Raw genomic sequence first — 21,001 nt, 5'->3', positions numbered from 1 at the left:
TTTAATTCAAAACAGGAAGCTTCTGGGTCAATTAAAATGGTAGCCAAATAAATAATTCAGTCAATAATGGCAAAAAAAGCCTTACCTAGATAATAGTCTCCAAACGACTCATCATTTTGTCTTGGAAATATATTGGCGTTCCTTCATTGTCGCTAGATCAAAATCCTGAAGTGCCTTCCCTACTAGCAGTGCAGGTGTACCTACACCTCAGGGACTGCAGTGGTTCAAGAAGGCAGCTCGCCACCACCTTCTCAAGGGTAACTGGGAATGGGCAATAAATGCTGGTCTTGCCAGCAACGCCCACATCCCATAAATGAATTTTTAAAAAGCAACTAACAAGAAAGTCATTAAACTGACCTCAGATGTTGTTTTCCTGTTTTTATATTTAGGCACTCCAGTAAAGGTGGTAAATGTGCATAAACCATCTTTTTATGGTTGATCTCCATTTTAAGTTAATGTTTTGCTAACATTCATTTATTAAATGTTATTTCGCACAGTGACCAAGTAAAGATGTTACAGAAATCACATTCCAAGATTACACAAGGGGACAGAAGCTCTATTCAAGGGATGATCGACGCTAATAAGAAGTGGCTGGAAAGCTTCAAAAAGGACCCAAAAATGTATCCTTCAAAAAATTCTGAAACCATAGTTAATGCTCGTTAGCACAGAGATTAAAGAGCCCTTCTGTCACCTTCGATTTAATTATGTGAATCTTTTACAAGGTCATGGAATCGGTTCACTTCAACCAAAAGCAATGTATATTAAGTAAAGAATTTATTTAAGCACTTGATTTAATATTGGCAACACAGCACAAAATGCTGGTAGTTATTTATGCCAATTCTTGGTTATTCATGATGCTGTTAAGCTAAAGAGCAGAGTTTTTAAAACTGACATGAAATGTTTCGGCGGGGGTGTAGCAGCTGTTGTGATATCAGAAGAGGGGAAGAAGCATGCCTGCATCTGTTGCTGAGTTAATCCATGGCTCATAGAAATGGAAGATGTCAAAGAATATACCCAAAGGATTGAGAGCATGACAACAAACAGGGAATAATATTCTTTAAATCTATCTTTCGAACAATGATTATTTTTTTCCCCTCATGAAAAAGTGGCTGAATGATGAGCAAGTTGTCATAGAGATAAGTCTCACAACATCAGGTTAAAATCCAATAGGTTTATTTAGTAGCACGAGCTTTTGGAGCGCTGCTCCATCATCGGTTGAGTGATGATGGATCAGCACTCCAAAAGCTCGTGCTACCAAATAAACCTGTTGGACTTTAACCTGGCGTTGTGAGACTTCTTACTGTGTCCACCTCAGTCCAACGCTGGCATCTCCACATCATGTACATAAAAAAGCCATCGTGTCTGCACTGGCCATCAAGCACCTACCTAACTTTTAAGGGGCGTCTGGAGAAATACATGAATAGGTGGGAATGGAGGGATATGGTCCCCGGAAGGGTAGGGGGTTTTAATTCAGTCGGGCAGCATGGTTGGTGCAGGCTTGGAGGGCTGAAGGGCCTGTTCCTGTGCTGTAATTTTCTTTGTTCTTTGAAACCGGAGCACCCGGCATCTGCACATGTCACAGAGATGGACATCATTATGGACTGGTGTTAGGTGAGCTAGACTGTGTTTAATTCAACACTATCTTCACAGAATTAGTTAAAAGAAGTTATAGGTTTAAATGCCCCTGTTATGAAATTTATCTTTTTCCCTGAATAATTGCTTATTTCAATAGCTAGTGGTAATTGTGTTTCTGGCTTTATTTTGCAAGCAGCTCTTTCACCTTTTTATCTTAATGGGTGCATTCTTTCTCTCCTGGTCACTCCATTTGATTCTTCATGGGGCTGTAATTTTGCTTTGGAAATTTCAGAAATAGTCATGGATTGGTCATGTTAAAGAGAAACTGAGACCCTTTTCATCAGAACACAGGCTCAGAGTACATCTGATAGAAGTGTTCAGAATTATAAAGGGCAGATAGGAAAAAGAAGCCATTTCCATCGGTCAATGAGTCACTAAAATGAATACATTTAAGATTATCTATAAAACAAAAGGTTGAGGGATTTTTTTCTACACAGAGTTATTAAGACATCAAATGCCCCACGGACACGGTGTGGAAGCAGGATATATTCACTTTTGAAAAGAAAGTCTGTGAAATAATGTGTGTATTTGCTTTGCACTATGCAGTGATGGTTCCATCTGTGGTGTGATGGGGAGGAAGTGCTTTAGACAATGTTGTTTAATAAATCAGTTCTGGGAATTTCCTAGGTGCTGGTCTTCCTGGCCCTCTCAATCAATAGACTCTGATACAAGGCAGTTGCATAGGTAGGCTCTGCATCTTGTGTGCAACTTAAGGGCTGTTAATGCTGAATCACTTGTCGCTGAAGTCAGGCTTGGGAACATATTGGATTCTGAGGCAGATCAGACTGGACGTAGAAAGGAATACAGTTGGGTGTGAGAGATGCAGGCTGACCAAGTGCCCTTCCATAGTGAGCTTGAAGCAATGAGTTTGCTTGAATTTTAGCTATCCTAATTAGTTGGGGTTTTTTAAGGTGAGAAAGGCTTTTTGTAAAGAATATTTGCCTCACTCAACTGAGGAGTGAAAGACAGATTTGTTGCCATGGCCCAAGTTGGGGCGTGTTGTTGAACAAGGAAGAAAAGGCGAGGTGGTTTTAAGGGATTCCAAGAATAAAATTCATGATGTGGAGATGCCGGCGTTGGACTGGGATAGGCACAGTAAGAAGTCTCACAACACCAGGTTAAAGTCCAACAGGTTTATTTGGTAGCATGTGCTTTTGGAGCGCTGCCCCTTCATAAGTCACTCATCTGATGAAGGGGCGGCGCTCCGAAAGCTCGTGCTACCAAATAAACCTGTTGGACTTTAACCTGGTGTTGTAAGAATAAAATTCACCCGAGAGGAAACCGTGGGATCCACTCCTTCTGTGACGAAGGCAAAGCTATTATCCTAGATGTTGAAAGAGTAACCGGAACAGAGGGTGATGTTTTTAAATTAAAAGCCGGGATTTTCCAGCCCACCACGGCAGGTTGCTCCACAGCGAGCCATTCAAATCTCCGTTAACTTCGACAGGACCGGAAGATCACACCGGCAGTAGGGTCTGGAAAATCCCGCCCAGAAATTGTGGAGGGAGAGTCGTCATGTTGATATGCATCTCTGCTTTTGAGATTCCATCCTGCCTCATTTTCCATGGCCTCCACGAACAGAGCACCCAACAGTAGCCACGTGATTGGAAGAAGTCTGTACTCCAAGGAGCTAGTAATCCCATTTTGTACGAGTTATGAAGAACTGCGCGTCAATGAACTGCTGTGATTTATCTCCTCTCTGACCTTTAGGTACCATCTGCTGCAGTGGTTATGAATCATTCTATGAAGAAAAGGACACAAGTTTTAATTAATTCCCGATTCAATCTTAATTTTACTTTGCGGTCTTGTACGATTATAGGGACATTGTATTGGCCACAATAACTTGACCTGCACCTGACGCTTCACCAGAGCAATCTCCCTGAGCCCTGTGGCATTGGCGATCTTACAAGCATGAAGATTTGTTGCATCGTTTTTTTTTTTAACCTCATGTTCAGACCTGTCACTGTGCTGCCTGTTTAAAAAGAATTAGCTTTGTTTTTATTTGAGTTAAACTGCACTGGTGGCATCATCGGTAGAAATGGCTTGGAGGAGCCACTGAGGCTGATTGCATAAGGCAGCTTAACTGACACGAATAAAGATGTAACCCAGGATACTTCAACTATCTATCTGTTGAGCTGCTCCACATTATTTGGCTCGGTAATTCCTCAGTTCCAGTAATGACATCCGCAGCACTAAGATGTTAAATAACAGGATGAAGTGAAAATTATTTTCTTTTTTTTTGCAGAGTTAATGACAGTGCAACTCCCTCATTAACAAAGAGACAAGTAAAATGCCCTTAAAATATATTTTTTAAATTCATTCTTGGGATGTGGGCATAGCTGGCAGGGGTCAGCACTTATTAGCCATCCATATTTTCCCTTCCTCAACCACTGCAGTGCTGTTAGATAACCAAGTCCGGGGGGTGGGGATTCTCCCCGCCCACTGCGCTGGGCCAGGAGACTCCAGCAGAGGCCGTTTTGCCGTCTCCCCGCTAGACAGCGCGACCTCCGCTTGGTTCCAGCAGCCAGATTTCCGACGCTGTCAGCTCTGTGCCGGAAATCCGGTGCGGAGCTGAATAAATTATGTTAATCCTAATTTGCATCTATTTTAAGTGAAGTCTCCGGGCCCACTCGCCTCTTTAATCCCCCTCTCCCACTTGCGCCAAAAGTATTTCACTCCGGCGGGGTTTACTATAGCCCCCCACTTAGGTGGAGCTGGTGGACCAACCCCGCTGGAGTGAAGAGGTGGGGGGGCAATCGAGGCCCCCCAGAGGATTGGGGGGTTCCTCCTGTGTATTGCCATCTTGGCAATGCCAGCCTGGGCCTCCTGGCACTGCCCAAGGGGCAAAGTGCTAATGCCCAGGGGGCATCTTGGCAGTGCCCATCAGGCATAGGGCAGTGCTAAGGGAGTGGGGCCTAAGGGGGGCAGGGCCTCATGGGGTCGGAGCCTCTGAGGGGTGATTGTTGGGGGTGGGGGGGGGGGTCCCACTGCCACTCTGCATGTGGGCTGAATACAGTAAGAAGTTTAACAACACCAGGTTAAAGTACAACAGGTTTATTTGGCAGCAAAAATGGCTTTTGCTACCAAATAAACTTGTTGGACTTTAACCTGGTGTTGTTAAACTTCTTACTGTGTTTACCCCAGTCCAACGCCGGCATCTCCACATCATGTGGGCTGAATGACAGAGGGAGGGAGGCCAGCGATCGGGGTCACGGGGCCGGCCAGCAATCGTGAGGCCGGCAGACAGGGGCTACTGCGCACGTGCAGATCTCGGCGCAGACAGGTCGGCGCATTCACAGTGGCCCACTCAAATGTTATGCTGCCGGCCTCTCAGGTGGGAATAGCCCCACTCTCTGATTTTCAGCAGGATTTACGCTAGTGCACTCTGCTGTGAACAGAGTGTAGGGGATTCATTTTGAAAGTCCCCCCAAAAACCTGCGTGATTTACTCCAGTCTTTACACAAATTCGACATTTAGAATTTTTTTGGAGAGAATTGTTCCCCAGAACCTTGACCCAGTGGGTCTTGATTACTGTCATGAAGTTTACAATTCTTCTGAGAGGGTTTCCAATCTTCAAAATTCTCTACCTCAGAGGATGGTGGATTCTCAGTCAAGGACTATATTCAGGAGGTTGATAGATTTGTAGGCACAAAGAGAATCAAGGGATTATAGGGATAGGGTATCATAGTGGAGTTATGGTTGGAATTCAGCTTTGATCTTTTTGTACAGTGGAACAGGTACAAGGGGCCAAATGGCCTCCTCCACCAGCTGTATGGTCCGATGTCTTCAAAAAGAACAGAATATCTGCAAAAGACACTGTTATAGGTTTGAACTACCAAATTAATGCATTGAATAATAATACCAATTGGAAAAGATTGGAGTTCTATTCTCTATAAAACAGAAGAGAAGGATGACTTGGTAGGAAAGATGGGTGAAGAACACTGCGCTGACTGCCCCCAGGAGCCTGTTAGTTTGGATGAATTTCTGCTCCTTTATCATCCACTAAATCAATCTGTAATATTGTATGAAATCATTGAAAGCAAGCATGCAGGTAAAGCAAGCAATTAGGAAGGCAAATGGTATGTTGACCTCCATTGCAATAGGACTTGAATACAGGAGCAAGGATGTTTTACTGCAGCTGCACTGGGCCGTGGTGAGACCACACCTGGAGTATTGTGTGCAGTTTTGGTCTCCTTACTTAAGAAAGGATATACCTGTCGTAGAGGGAGTGAAGCGAAGGTTCACCAGACTGATTCCTGGAATGGAAGGATTGTCGTATGAGGAGAGATTGGGCCTATTGGGTCGTGTACTCATTTGAGTTTAGAAGAATGAGAGGGAATCTAATTGAAAAGTGTAAAATTCTGACAGCACCTGGACAGGACAGATGTAAGGATGTGGCTGGGGGTTCTGGAACAAGTGGTCACAGTCTCAGGATACGTGGTAGGACTGAAATGAAGAGAAACTTCTTCACTCAGAATGGTGAACCTGTTGAATTCTCTACCACAGAATACTGTGGAGGCCAAGTCACTAAATATATTTAAGAAGGAAATAGATTTCTGGATTCTGAAGATATTATTAAACTAGAAAGAGTGCAGAAAAGATTTACTAGGATGCTACCGAGACTTGATGGTTTGAGTTATAAGCAGAGGCTGGATAGACTGGGGCTTTTTTCCCTTGAACTTAGCAGACTTCGGGGTGATCTAGAATGAGGGGCATAGATAAGCTAGATAACATTTTTTCCCAAAGGTAGGGAAGTCTAAAACTAGAGGACATGGGTTTAAGGTGAGAGAAGAGATACAAAAGGATCCAGAGGGGCATTTCTTTTCACATAGAGGGTGGTGAGTGTCTGGAACGAGCTGCCAGAGGCAGTAGTAGAGGCGGGTACAATTTTGTCTTTTAAAAAGCATTTAGACAGTTACGTGGGTAAGATTGGTACAGAGGGATATGGGTCAAACTCGGACAATTGGGACTAGCTTAATGGTAAAAACTGGGCGGATGGACAAGTTGGACCGAAGGGGCTGTTTCCATGCTGACTCCATGTCAAGGGGCATGGGCAGAGCACATGAGTATGGCGTTAAGATAGAGGGTCAACCATGATCTTGTTGAATGGTGGAGCAGGCATAAAGGGCCGAAAGCTTACCCCTGCTCCTATTTTCTATGTTTCTATAATTGTCACTGCCATGTAAATAAACATTGCATACAGCAAAATCTCATGCAGCTACCAAAATATTGTTACTCTTCCTTTATGTACATTTTCAGTCCTCTCTTCATGAGAACAAGCAGGACTCCCTCCACGCAAGGTTTAATCCAGCTTGGATTGGATGAAAACAATCAAATCAAAGTCTACCACTTTTGAGAAGCAGAGGTTTTCTAACGGTGGTTTCATTGTATCTGTTCATTAGGCGCAAGTGAAATAATATTCTGTCTAATTATAAACCAGTCCCAGAATCCCTTCTTGGAAAGCACCTATCTCATAAACTATAATAGTAATTAATTTGAACTGTTATAGTTAGCAATAAAGTATTTTCTACCCAGCATTTTTCTAAATAACCCAAGTGATTATTTAGCATGTTATGTACAAAGTACCAAACTCGTAGGGGTGGTGGGGGGTGGGGGTGTTTACCATGCGTTCTGCCAAAGGTATAAATGATTAAAGTGTGCATAAAATGCTCTATTTATTTTCAAATGCAATATTTGATGTTTTAATTTTGCAGAGTTACTGCTGAGTCACTTATTGCCCAGAAAAACACCTGGACCTGGACACATAGGAGAGTGGAAGCATTTGCAAAGGAAAGCCTCTTAGGCTATATGTTCTTCTGCAGATCCAATCTGTGGTTTATATTTAGGATGTAGAGTTGCCTAAGTTGCCTCCAAATTATATCTGTACGAGATCTCGTGGCACTTCATTCAAGACCAAGCAGGTTCTCTGCATTATAAGTGACAGGCCGGTTGTTGCTTATCCGTTTACGTACGTTTCCCCAGTACAAGGCTAGAATTCAATGTTTGTCACTTGCTACTCTTGTTCTCCTTGATCAGACAAGTATAAGGTTTATACTTCTGTCTAAACATTGGTAGTCAAGAAAACAAGTGCTTTTAGAGCATATAAAGGGCATTAGCTCTATCGTATCCCCTTTTTAATCAATCTCTACTTCATCCACACACCTTTCATCATTCTTCAATCACTTTTCTTTCCGTGAACACATCTAATTGCCTCTTGAAGTTAGATATACTGTTTGCTTCAATAGCTATCACTGGTACCTTATTCCAATCCATTCCATGCCCTTGATACGGGAACTCTTGTCGTAGTGAATAATTGGCCTGAATCAACTGTCTCAATCTCCTGCCTCAAAGTCATCTTAAAGTCTGTTTCCAAAGTCTTTACTTTGTGAAATTAAAACTGAAAATACTCAGTAGGTTTGGCAGCATCAGTGGAGAGAGAAACAGAGTTAACTTTTCAGGTCAGTAACCTTTCCTCAAAACTGGGAAAGGTTAGAAATAGTAAGAAGTCTCACAACACCAGGTTAAAGTCCAACAGGTTTATTTGGTAGCACAAGCTTTCGGAGCACTGCCCCTGATGATGATGCCCTCATGCTACCAAATAAACCTGTTGGACTTTAACCTGGTGTTGTGAGACTTCTTACTGTGTTTACCCCAGTCCGACGCCGGCATCTCCATATCAGTGTTAGAAATGTTAGGATTTTAAGCGGAGGGAAAAGAGCAAAAGTGGAGATCCTGGAAAGGATGGAGGACAGGAGATATTAAATGACAAAAGGACCAAAACTTTCGCCATTTATTTACAGAGCACATATTTGTAAAAATCTTTTCCTGCTTATTAATCTCAGCAATTCTATGTTTAATTCTCCTAATGGCTTCTTTTACTTGCTTTTGTTTGTCTTAGATTTATCAAATCCTCCAATCTGCCAATACCTTTAATATTTTAAAAGTTTTGTCTATTTCTAATTCTCTTTATAACTCAATTTAACCATATTATAACCTCGGTTGTCCTTGAATCTACTTGGTTTTAGCCAGATTTAATTTTGAGTGTACAATTAGCAACAGTTGGGTAAATACTTTCCATTTATTTACTGTGAATTATTATTCAGAAGTTTATTTTTATTTATAAAGCCAGCCATAAAATGTCTTGTACTAAGCACAATCAGAAAGTGAAACAAATTCCTTTTGCATTAAAGTACCTTTGAGGTTGACAGGAGCTAAGTTGGAGGTGAGGGAAAAGAGCCATACTGACACCACAGAGCGCACAACCCAGGGACTGAGATGGCTACAATACCATAAGAGATTTGCTTTCGAGGTTCATAACACAATCTGAAGTTTTCAATGAAATTTGCTGCTACTTAGTTACTCCGAGGAACCTGTTATTCTGTATATTGATCGACCAGAGAGCTTTACAGTCTAAAAACAATGTGACAGTGGCAGGGATCAAACTAGATTGCAAAAAGAATTCTGCACAATTTCATTAATTTTAATAAAGCAGGACTTTGTTGCACTATAATGTGAATTATTTTATTTGTTTATGGGATGTGGGCATCTCTGACAAGGCGACATGTATTATCCGTCCCTTATTGTCCTTGAGGAGGTGGTAGTGAACAGTCTACATGAATTATTGCAGTCCTTGCGGTGTAGGTACACCCACAGCGCTGTTATGACAGGTAAATCATAGTAAACAACTTTGAATTAAGATAGACAGCAAGGCCCTGAGAAAGTTAAGCTAAGATTGCTTTTGTTTTATTTTGGCCTAAATTTAAATAGACGACAACAGGGGAGTTCAGAATGAAAGCTGTGAAAAATAGCACCTTCCCCAGCCCTGTGGGAAATATTTAAATTCTGTATGTCTATGATGAAGAAATCTGTGCACTTCTTGCATGACATTGTTGTGGTCCTCAGTAGAGTGGAATTTAAAAGTCAAATCTTCCTTGCTAAACAGTTACTGAACCAAGTCTTGGATGCGATTTATAATACCTTGAAACTGCACCGCTCAAGGATACAAAAATAGACAAGCATGCAATACTTTAGAAAGTGTTCTAATTCAATTGCCAGACTTGAAATTAGAAGTACTAATTTCAACATTTCCCAAGGTAAAAGCATGAGATAAATACGTCCAACATTATGCATATTTCATTAGACTCTTCCTTATGTGGAACATGTTTAGCTCTCTGACCCTACTTATCATACCAGTTAAAGTGGTATCTTCAAAAGTGTGACGAACCTGATTAGAGTTGAAATGAAGAGTGTTGAATGGCAAACTGCCATTAATTAAGCAGCAGTGAATGTCTGAGTTTCCCCGCCGAACTCGTCAATTTTCCATCTTCTCTATATGCATGAAGTCCAGTGTTGTTGTGACATATTGACCATTATTTCCTGGTGATTGACTGGTTGGCAGAATGTTGCAGGATGGGATGGGGTGGAGGGGCACAGTAATTGTCTATAACAAGAGAAAAACCTCAGAGCTGCAATATATAAAGTCAGAGTGTCTGAGGCAAAGAAGGAGGAAAGAACTTGCACTTGTGTAGCTTAGGACATAGAACTTAGGGCATCCCAAAATGCTTTACTCACAATGAAGCATTCTGTCATCTTTGCTGTAATGTCAGAAATATAACAATCAAATTGTGCATAGTAAGGTTCCACAGACAGCAATAAGATGCTGACCAGATAATCTGTTTTAGTGATGTCATTTGAGGGATAATTGTTGACCAGAATCATCCTCCTCTTCATGCAGTCCCACAGGATCTTCTTACACCTACATAAGAGGGCAGACAGAGTTTAAAATTGGTTTAAAATCTCCTCTGAGAAGTCGACAGTGAAGCACTTCCTCAGTACTGTACTGAAACATCAGCCTAGATGCTTAGATTGGGCCCTCAAATCTATGGGGTAGGACTTCAACCCACAGCCTTTGAGTCAGAGGAAAGAGTGCTGTCACTGGGCTAAGACTGGAACACATGGGGTGGGATTTTCCAGCCGCGCTCACTCCAAGACTGGAAAATCCCACCTGAGGTCAACGGACCTTTGCATGGCCCTGTCCGGCCCGCTATGATTCCCGTGGTAAGCAGGAAGGGAAAATTGCACCCATTATCTGTAAGTTCAGATGCTGGTTATATAGTGGAAAAGTTTGCTTTCTTGGCTCAATGTCATTTGAATTTTTAACGAGGTTGCTGATGTCTGGACAAGATATTGCATTTATAAGTAAATCTTCTAATTTTCCAATGCACCTCAATGTAGCCATGGATAGTTTAGCATCAGCCCACATCTCTCACAGTTGTTGCAATGCAGAAGGAGCCCATTTGGCCCATCATGTCTTCATCAGCTGTCTAAATGAGCTATTCACCTCGTGTTATTCTCCTGTCTTCTCCCCACAACCCTGCAGATTTATTTTCAAATAATTCCCTCTTGAATGTCTCCATAGAACCCCTACAGTGCAGAAGGAGGCCATTCAGCCCATCTAGTCTGCACCGACAGCAATCCCACCCCAGGCCCTATCTCCACAACTCCACACATTTATCCAGCTAATCCGTAACCTACACATCCTGGGACACTATGAGCAATTTAGCATAGCCAATCAACCTAACCCGCACATCTTTGGACTGTGGGAGGAAACCAGAGCAACCGGAGGAAAGCCACGCAGACACGGGGAGAATGTGCAAATTCCACACGCACAGTGACCCAAGCCAGGAATCGACCCCAGGTCCCTAGAGCTGTGAGGCAGCAGTGCTAACCACTGTGCCACCGTGCCGTCTCCATTGAACCTGCCTCCACCACACTCCCAGGCAGTGCATTCCAGACACTGACCACTCTGTGTGTGAAACACCCTGGCATTGCGAGGCTGTCAGGTGGAGAGGTTGCTGGCGGATGCGTGTTAATAACCCGGGTGGGTGATGGAAGTGGGGTTTACAAATACTGAATGCGGCCCCAGAGCTGCACTAAACAATGAACATTATCCATTTGCACTATCTGCTGCTTCTGGTTTCTCTCTGGCACCAACCCCAACCTATGGTAATGTGTATTTTTATTAAACTTCCTGCCATGTGCTAATTTTAAGAAGCTGTTGAGCAACTGAAAAATCTTCTCAGCTGTTGTTCTGGTGAGCAACAACTGACAAAACAAAATGTTCTCCTGTTTCACACCTACTGCGTGTGCACCAAAACGTGAGCTGCCCAGCCACAGAGCAAAGTATTAGTTGCTAATTGTCCTGAGACATCATCGACCATACCCTTAATTCAATGTGGCACTTTTTGGTAAAGGCAAAATCTGAATAAATTTTGGGGCCTTGGCTCCAATGACAAGCCATGTTTGTAGCCATGGGTAGAATTCATTCCTCTGCTATGTTGGAAGGTTTGCCTGGTTTTGCAACCATATAACTCACAAAGTATGAGGCTTTAAGGGCCTTCATCCTGTCATCAGCTGCAGAGCACAAAGCTGCTGTGGTTGCCATGAGCTGGGTCGGACTCCATTTGCAAAAAATAGGAATGGCAATTTCTCCTTATGGTACTCCATGTTTTGATTCCAAGTGGAAGATGTTAGGCTGTTTAGGATGTTGAGGCTGTTATTCAATCGGACTTTACCACATAACACACGTTGAAGCTGAAGGTATTCACCAAGTAAATCCCATTTTTTGTCATTTTTTTTTCTTTTGGACACTAAGTAAATAAACAGTTGCTGAGCAACTGAAACCACGCTGCTGTGTGTGATGATTGGAAGTGAGGGCCCCTGTTTGTCATTATCTCTGCGTATAGAATTCTACAGTGCAGAAGGAGGCCATTTGGCCCATTGAGTCTGCACCAACCACAATCCCACCCAGGCCCTACCCCATAGTGCCATGCATTTACCCTAGCTAGTCCCCCTGACACTAAACGGCAATTTAGCATGGCCAATCCACCTAACGCGCACATCTTTGGACCTGGCAGGAAAGTCAAGGTAACGTGGAAATGACAATCATAAAATCCCTACAGTGCAGAAGGAGGCCATTCAGCCCATCGAGCCTGCGTCGACTGTCCCAACAGAGCATCTTACCCAGGCCCACCTCCCTGCCCTATCCCTGTAACTCCCTTCACCTTCCGTTAGGAAAAAGATACAAAAGTCTGAGATCACGTACCAACCGACTCAAGAACAGCTTCTTCTGGAGGAAACTTCTTCCGGAGGAACAGCTTCTTCCGGAGGAAACCCGTGCAGACATGGGGAGAATGCGCAAACTCCACACAGAGTGACCCAGGCCGGAATTGAACCTGGGGCCCCTGGTGCTGCGAAGCTAACCACTGTGTCACCGTGCCGTCCCATTCTCATTGGTGCACCCAGAAGTAAATTAAGTACTTTATGTAACACATTCCCACAGAGTTTTAAAACTTTGCCTGAGTAGCCTGTTATGAAAATGCAATAAATTAAATAATAAAATGCACCATTGGGCGATTTCTCCCACAAACTCCATTTTCCCTCTTGTGGCCTGTATTCTGCACATCCTGGTAAGTGCAGCCAAGGTGAGCATCTGGAACTGGAACCGTCCATACTGCAACAGAGTATATTGAGAGTGTCATCGTCCTTCTATCTCTCTCTCTTGGTTACTCCCCATTTATTGAAAATTCTTGTGCTGAATAGAATAATTGAGGATACCTGAAATGATGTTCCGTTTAGCAGTAATTCGAATTGTAATTGAATTAGAAAAGGATATTGCTATGGGTTTAGAAAATTGACATTTCTGGTGTGAGGTGATGCGACATATGGCGCTAGTGACCCTGGTGTCCTTACCCTTTTTGAACTTCATGGTTTTGTTGAGAGCTTCAAATTCGCACAGAATTTGCTGCCATGAGTTAAGATGCACTCAAATTTTCCCTTGTGCCCCACGGTTCTCCTCTTTATCACAGTAACGCAGACACTGAATAATGCAAGATTCTTAGTAAAACTGTTGTTGTGTTTTGGTTTCTTCAGTAATTTTCCAGACAGTCTGAATTCTTTGGTGTCCCAAATAATAATCAGATTAATAATTTATCGTTCCTGCAACTGAGTTTCATCTACCGAGAACAGGAGGGAATGAATCACAGACTGTTTCTCTCGGAAGCTGAATTGTGACAGACATTGGCTGTCAAATAGACCATTTTTATACTGTTGCAAAACACATTCTGGCAGCTTGCAAAAACTATTTTCTGACCTTTCTGAAAACTAAAGAATCTTGAAACGGGTGTTCGGTTTTAACTCCAAGAGGGTTTTGGCTGGCAGGCACAGTGTGTGTGAACCCCAGACTATTTTACCTCTTTTACAGGCCTTCGAGCCTTTTTACACCTGGAACAGGTGAGACGCAGCTGCTGGTTTTAGAAAATCGGGTTGCGAAGGGCCACTTGAAGGAGTGAAGATAGTTGTAGGCCGGGGACAATGGGATTCAGGAAGGTTTCCCAAGGCCATAACTTTCCCTGTATGGTCCCGAGGCTTTGCCTAGGAGGGTTTTAGTGTGTGCTTTGTTCTGCTTATCATCCTGGTGCTTCTCAACCCTCCTCAACCTGACAGGGAAGTTGAAGTAACTCTGCATCTCAGGCCTACGTGAAAATGACAATCATAAAATCCCTACAGTGCAGAAGGAGGCCATTCAGCCCATCGAGTCTGCACCAACTGTCCAATAGAGCATCTTACCCAGGCCCACCTCCCTGCCCCATCCCTGTAACCCTCTTCTACCTTCTTTCGTCGGAAAAAAGATACAAAAGTCTAAGGTCACATACCAACCGACTCAAGAACAGCTTCTTCCCTGCTGTCATCAGACTTTTGAATGGACTTGCCTTGTATTAAGTTGATCTTTTTCTACACCCTAGCTATGATTGTAACACTACATTCTGCACTCTCTCGTTTCCTTCTCTATGAACGGTATGCTTTGTCTGTATAGCGCGCAAGGAACAATACTTTTCACTGTATGTTAATACATGTGACAATAATAAATCAAATCAAATTTACCCTGCTAATCCCTCTAACCTACACATCTTGGGGACACTAAGGGACAATTTAACATGGCCAATTCACCTAACCTGCACATCTTGGGAGGAAACCAGAGCACCTGGAAGAAACCCACATAGACACAGGGAGAATATGCAAACTCCACACAGACAGTCACCGAAAGCTGGATTCGAACCTGGTTCCCTGGTGCTGTGAGGCAGCAGTGCTCGCCACAATGCCACCTCAATAACATAATGAGGATTCCCAAGTCCTAATGCTTGCCGACATACACCAAAGTTCCTGGGATTGGGAGGTGTCATTTGAGAGAGAGAATGCATCACAGGGAGATGGTGGCGTAGTGGTAATATCACTGGGCAAGTAATCTAGAGGCTCAGGCTAATACTCTGGGGACACAGATTCAAATCCTATCATGGCAGTTTGGAGTTTATATTTAGTTAACTAAAAATCTGGGAATGAAAGCTGGTCTCAGTCATGCTGACCATGTAACTAACACTTTCTTTAGAGAAGGAAATCTGCCATCATTCCTGGTCTCACTTGCATGTGACTCCAGGGGTTAGTCAGGGATCAGCAATAAATTAATATTAACAACAATTCTATCACTCTGAATTTCTCCATACCTGATGAATTGCTTCACTCATGCTAGACACTTCAGTAGCCGAAGAAAAATTAGATATCTTGGTGAAGAAATTATATTGTGTGACATTTGGATGCAAACATTTAACTTGATGCACAATTACTATCCCGTCTCTTTTAGTAGACAATTTAATCCTTTTTTAATGTTTTTAAGATAAATTAGCAGCACCTTTTTCGCACAAACCCAACCCTCAGTATTTCATAGAATCCCTACAGTGCAGAAGGAGGCCATTTGGCCCATTGAGCCTGCACCGATAACAATCCCACCCAGGCCCTATCCCCGATACCCCACGTATTTACCCTAGCTAATCCCTCTGACACCAAGTGGCAATTTAGTATAGCCAATCCACCTAACCCGGACATCTTTGGACTGTGGGAGGAAACCAAAGCACCCGGAGGAAATCCACGCAGACACGGGGAGAACGTGCAAACTCCAAATGGACAGTGACCCGAGGCCGGAATTGAATCTGGGTCCCTGGTGTTGTCAGGCAGCAATGCTAACCACTGCTGCCCGGTTTTTAATCTCTGGACTTGATTTGCTTTTTGAAGAATAATTCCACTGAATGGGTCTGCTTTTAAATCTTACACAAGTGTTGGCAAACACGTAGCTTATGGAGTTGAGACTGATGCATAAAAAAATAACATGCAATCATATATGTTAGCTAAACAGTAAGGGAGAATTCCTCAGTAAATATTGACTCGCATCTGGGAAATCTCTGTCCGAACTTAAAGATCATTTCAGTTGCCTGGAGTGAAATAGCTTTATATTTGTAGAAAATAATTGTTATGGGTATATTTCTGTTGTTTATATGTTAATTTAAAAAATATATGGAGTTCTGAATTCTTAACACAGCGCACGGTCTAGGTTTAAATGGGCAGAAATTTTATGGGGTCTCCATTTGCAACAAAGAATGTAGAGAGGAGGAATCACTTAACATCAAAGTAGACACAAGTGGGCTCCAATCCTGCAGCAGTTTTAAGCAAATTGCAGTCCAGATGCTAACTGCAAATTTATTCCAACCCATAGGTTCAGCTTTTGCATAATGATTGATGTTCTGTGCAGTGGTTTTCTATTCCAAGTGACCAAAAATATGGATTCCACTATTTGTCATCTTTTGCAAAGCATGAAGGTATGCAAAAGAGTTCCGTCTACATTACAACCTGCCTCCCACCACACAAAAAAACACACCAAAATCTAAAGTTCAATAATAAAAGATCTTTCAATTATCTTTGTGATCAGGATCGTCTTTAAATTTATATGTCAGATCTAACTGGCCCCACACATTGCACATTAGTAAATATCTGAGAACTTCGGGGAGATTATCGCTTGCATTAACTGTAATTATATTCTTCCACTTTTTCATGATCACTAAGGAAAACCTTTTGGGGATTGAATCAAGGATGTGGGTAATTTTACTTTTCCCGAAACTATTTGTTTTATTGTGACAGCAGTGTAAACTGAAAGGGAAGCAAGCACCTTTTATCTTTGCTTTTGGTATAATTCACTCCTCCTCGAAATGTTTCAGCTATAAAAAAAAAAGCCCGAGAAGAAGAAAAGACAATGTCACGTTTTGTAAGCAGGATTATCACATTTGGAAAACAATGTCCAGCATCACTCGTGCACAGAAAGCAACTGCTTTTATTCAGATTCATAGAATCCCTGCAGTGTAGAAGAGGCCATTTTGACTGAGCATCTTACCCATGCCCTCTCCCCTGCCGCGGCATGGTGGCACAGTGGTTAGCACTGCTGCCTCACAGCGCCAGGGACCCAGGTTCAATTCCCGGCTTGGGTCACTGTCTGTACGGTGTCTGCATGGGTTTCCTCTCGGTGCTCCGGTTTCCTCCCACAGTCCGAAAGACATGCTGGTTAGTTGCATTGGCCGTGCTATATTCTCCCTCACTATCCCCAAATCGGCACCAGAGTGTGACGACTAGGGGATTTTAACAGTAACTTCATTGCAGTGTTAATGTAAGCCTACTTGTGACACTGATAAATAAACTTGCTACTATCCATGTAACCCCACACATTTACCATGGCTATTCCATCTAACCTACACATCTTGGGACACTAAGGTGGCGGCACGGTAACGCAGTGGTTAGCACTGCTGCATCATAGCTCCAGGGTCCCGGGTTCGACTCCCGGCTTGGGTCACTGTCTGTGTCGAGTTTGCACATTCTCCTCGTCTGCGTGGGTTTCCTCCGGGTGCTCCGGTTTCCTCCCACAGTCCAAAGATGTGCGAGTTAGGTTGATTGGCCAGGTTAAAAATTGCCCCGTAGAATCCTAAGATGCGTAGGTTAGAGGGATTAGTGGGTAAATATATGGGGGTAGGGCCTGGGTGGGATTGTGGTCGGTGCAGACGCGATTGGCTGAATGGCCTCCTTCTGCACTGTAGGGTTTCTATGATTCTATGATAAGGTGCAATTTAACGTGGCCAATCCACCTAACCTGCACATCTTGGGAGGAAACCGGAGCACCCGGAGAAAATCCACGCAGACACGGGGATAACGTGCAACAGATTGAAGAGGGGCAATCCAGTTTGCTTGTCTCTTGTTGTCTGGGAAAATATCAAGGGGCGGGGGATCGGAAAAAGTTTGGTTCCATTCAGTGAGGTTCATGGAATTTACCGAACTGCAAATTTGTACCGAATGGTCTTTCATTGAAAAGGTCAGCGATCCATCCGTGGATTTCTGCAACTATAGCTGCTTTCTCTATTTACACGCACCCACCACCTTCCTCCCCACACCCTTTCCAGCTATCCCACAGTCTCAGTCACATTTATTTAACTAGACATAGCATTACAGGACCCAAACCAATGGGGAGGAAACCGCTACCCATTTTGGTGGTTATTTTGGAAACCAGTTTCTCTTCACGTGGTAAAACACCTTTAACAGAGGCATACCAACAACAGCTATGAGAATAGGCTGCACCAGTTATGTAGCCTGGGTGGGATTGTGGTCGGTGCAGACTCGATGGGCCGAATGGCCTCCTGCACTGTAGGGATTTTATGATTTTAGAAATTTGCCATTTGCAGTTTTTTTTAATTCAAGCATTTGGAAGTTGTTGCAATTTGGTCAGTTTTGCTCCAAAATTTGTACACCCTTGGCAAATGGTAACATTTGCTTTTACTGCCATAGTTTGCAAAGGGCGGTGTAAGAAGGGCGTGAGTTTACTTTCAAAAGGAAACAGATTGTGTGAAGGAAGGCATGAAGCTATTTCATGGGTCCCTTTAACTCTTCATGTGCTGGTGACTTGAGTAGGTGTGAGGAAACTTATGAAAGTTATTGCTAGTCAGTTTCATGGTGAAGTGAATGGGAATAAAAAAGCCTCGACTCACTGCATGTTTCTGTAACAATCTAAAGTGGAACGGGTTGAATGGGAAACTAACTCAAAAACTCAATCTGCTTTAGGGCATGCTCCCAACATGTTAGAGTCTTTTCTCTTTACAGATGTTCACTATACTCCAGCTTGGCTTTCATTTTGCGGGCGGCACAGTGGTTAGCGCTGCTGCCTCAGAGGGCCAGGTTCGATTCTTGGCTTGGATCACTGTCTGTGTGGAGTTTGAACATTCTCCCGTGTTTACGTGGGTTTCCTCTGGGTGCTCCGATTTCCTCCCACACTCCAAAGATGTGCGGGTTAGGTGGATTGGCCATGCTAAGTTACCCCTTAGCTCCAGGGGGACTAGCTAGGTTAAATGCATGGGGTTATGGGGATAGGGCCTGGGTGGGATTGTGGTCGGTGCAGACTCGATGGGCCGAATGGCCTCCTGCACTGTAGGGATTTTATGATTTTAGAAATTTGCCATTTGCAGTTTTTTTTTATTCAAGCATTTGGAAGTTGTTGCAATTTGGTCAGTTTTGCTCCAAAATTTGTGAACAGTGAGAACTGATTTCATAAATTGCAGGATATTGGGGGGAGTAATTCATTCGTGCAGACCTGCGTTGATTCCACAGGGGCAGGCAGGACCACAGGCTGCTACCTGTGCAGCCCAGGCAGCATTCTTCATTGATAACCATCAAAAGAAGGCTGTGTCACCCGTGAGCCATGATTCTGCCACTCCCATCAATTGATGCAAGATTTCTTAAGGCCACTGGAAGTAATGCTGCACAAACGGATTTCTCCCCCCACTGTTTCAGGAAAGTTTAACGGCGTTTATGTTCTAACATGGGATCTGCTAGTAGGATCATAGAAACATAGAAGATAGGAGGGAGGAGGAGGCCATTCAGCCCTTCGAGCCTGCTCCGCCGCCATTCATCACGATCATGGCTGATCGTCCAACTCAATAGCCTAATCTTGCTTTCTCCCCATAACCTTTGATGTGTTCAGAATCACTGCATTACAAAGAAAACACATGTGTTTTCATTGTCCGACATAAAAGCAGCAAGTGGGGAAAAAAAATCATTTTTGGATATGTGGGAATCTTGAGATAATCCCCTGCGTTTGATGCTTTGGGTATCTGATTATAAACGGGCTCTCTGGTTTATAGTAACTTTTAATTAAATGCCACTGGAAGACTTTTTCCCAATGTTTTGGAACTTTCAAACCAGTGGCTTTGGTCGTAGATGCTTCACTTGTTTTCATTAGCCCAATTTATGTGGTGATGTGAATTGTATCGTTGTTTCTCTGATGGACATTCTGACCCCTAAAGGCTTTGGTATTTAATTTTCTCAAACATTAATTGTCATGTCCTTGTGTTCAGAGTATAACATTTCCTGCTTTTATTAAACTGATTGTGTATTTTGTATCTAGCAGAATTATTTTTATGCTTACATAGACTATTTTTGGTAAAACACAAATCTTGCATTACTGACAATGGAAAGCTATTTGCACTTTAGTCTGATGGCCCTGTTTATAGAGTCTGGTGAAATAAGGTTTCATTTGTAGCAAGATTATTGCTTCTTATGATCCGATATCATCCATTGGAAACTATTTTCCGAAACTAAATATTCAGGTTATTTTTCTTCCATTTCAGCCTCCCAGTCTTTTCCTTCAGGTAGCCTCAATCATATAACAACACACAATCCCAATACAATGCATGCTTGAGTACCGATATTGGGGCGGCACGGTGGCACAGTGGTTAGCACTGCTGCCTCACAGCACCAGGGACCCGGGTTCGATTCCAGGCTTGGGTCACTGTCTGTGCGGAGTCTGCATGTTCTCCCTGTGTCTGCGTGGGTTTCCTCCGGGTGCTCCGGTTTCAAAGAGCACAAAGAAAATTACAGCAGAGGAAGAGGCCCTTCGGCCCTCCAAGCCTGCACCAACCATGCTGCCCGACTGAACTAAAACCTCCTACTCTTCTGGGGACCATACTCCTCTATTCCCATCCTATTCATGTATTTGTCAAGACGCCCCTTAAAAGTCACAAAACTTTCCTCCCACAGTCTGAAAGACGTGCTGGTTAGGGTGCATTGACCCGAACAGGCGCTGGAATGTGGCGACTAGGGGAAATTTCACAGTAACTTCATTGTGGTGTTAATGTAAACTTTACTTGTGACTAATAAACTTAACTTTATATTGGTATTGTGCACCCTGCCCCCTCCCCAGTCACTCTATGCCCACCTTACCCTATAACCTGCTTATTTTGCCCCCTCAAACAATTAGTACATCTTTATTGACAAGCAAACTCAAATATTGGCTCCAAGCAATGCACCTCCACAAGTGACTCGCAAAATGTGAGCTTCTGTGACTGTAAAAATGCAAAATTAAAGTTTAACAATGTGGCGTTACAATGCCGATCTCATAACATAAATCCACACAAGAGGCCGCTAGTATTTTACTCCTGTCATGCATTCC

At 43.1% G+C, this 21,001-nt stretch overlaps 1 protein-coding gene across 1 annotated transcript in view; it reads left to right on the top strand.

Annotated features, from left to right (window-relative positions):
- Positions 1-17,475, top strand: part of cep164 (centrosomal protein 164) — a 220,549-nt gene extending 203,074 nt beyond the window's left edge. Inside the window, exons 32-33 of the mRNA XM_078198959.1 lie at positions 498-620; positions 6,895-17,475. Coding sequence (XP_078055085.1) covers positions 498-620; positions 6,895-6,991 — 220 coding nt within the window. The 3' untranslated portion in view covers positions 6,992-17,475. The remainder of the gene's footprint in view (positions 1-497; positions 621-6,894) is intronic.
- Positions 17,476-21,001: the final 3,526 nt, after the last annotated feature.

The sequence above is a fragment of the Mustelus asterias genome, chromosome 27 (assembly GCF_964213995.1).
Source record: "Mustelus asterias chromosome 27, sMusAst1.hap1.1, whole genome shotgun sequence".
NCBI classification, from domain to species: Eukaryota; Metazoa; Chordata; class Chondrichthyes; order Carcharhiniformes; family Triakidae; genus Mustelus; species Mustelus asterias.
Note: the sequence above shows the minus strand (reverse complement) of the source record. Positions and strands in the feature narration are given on the sequence as shown.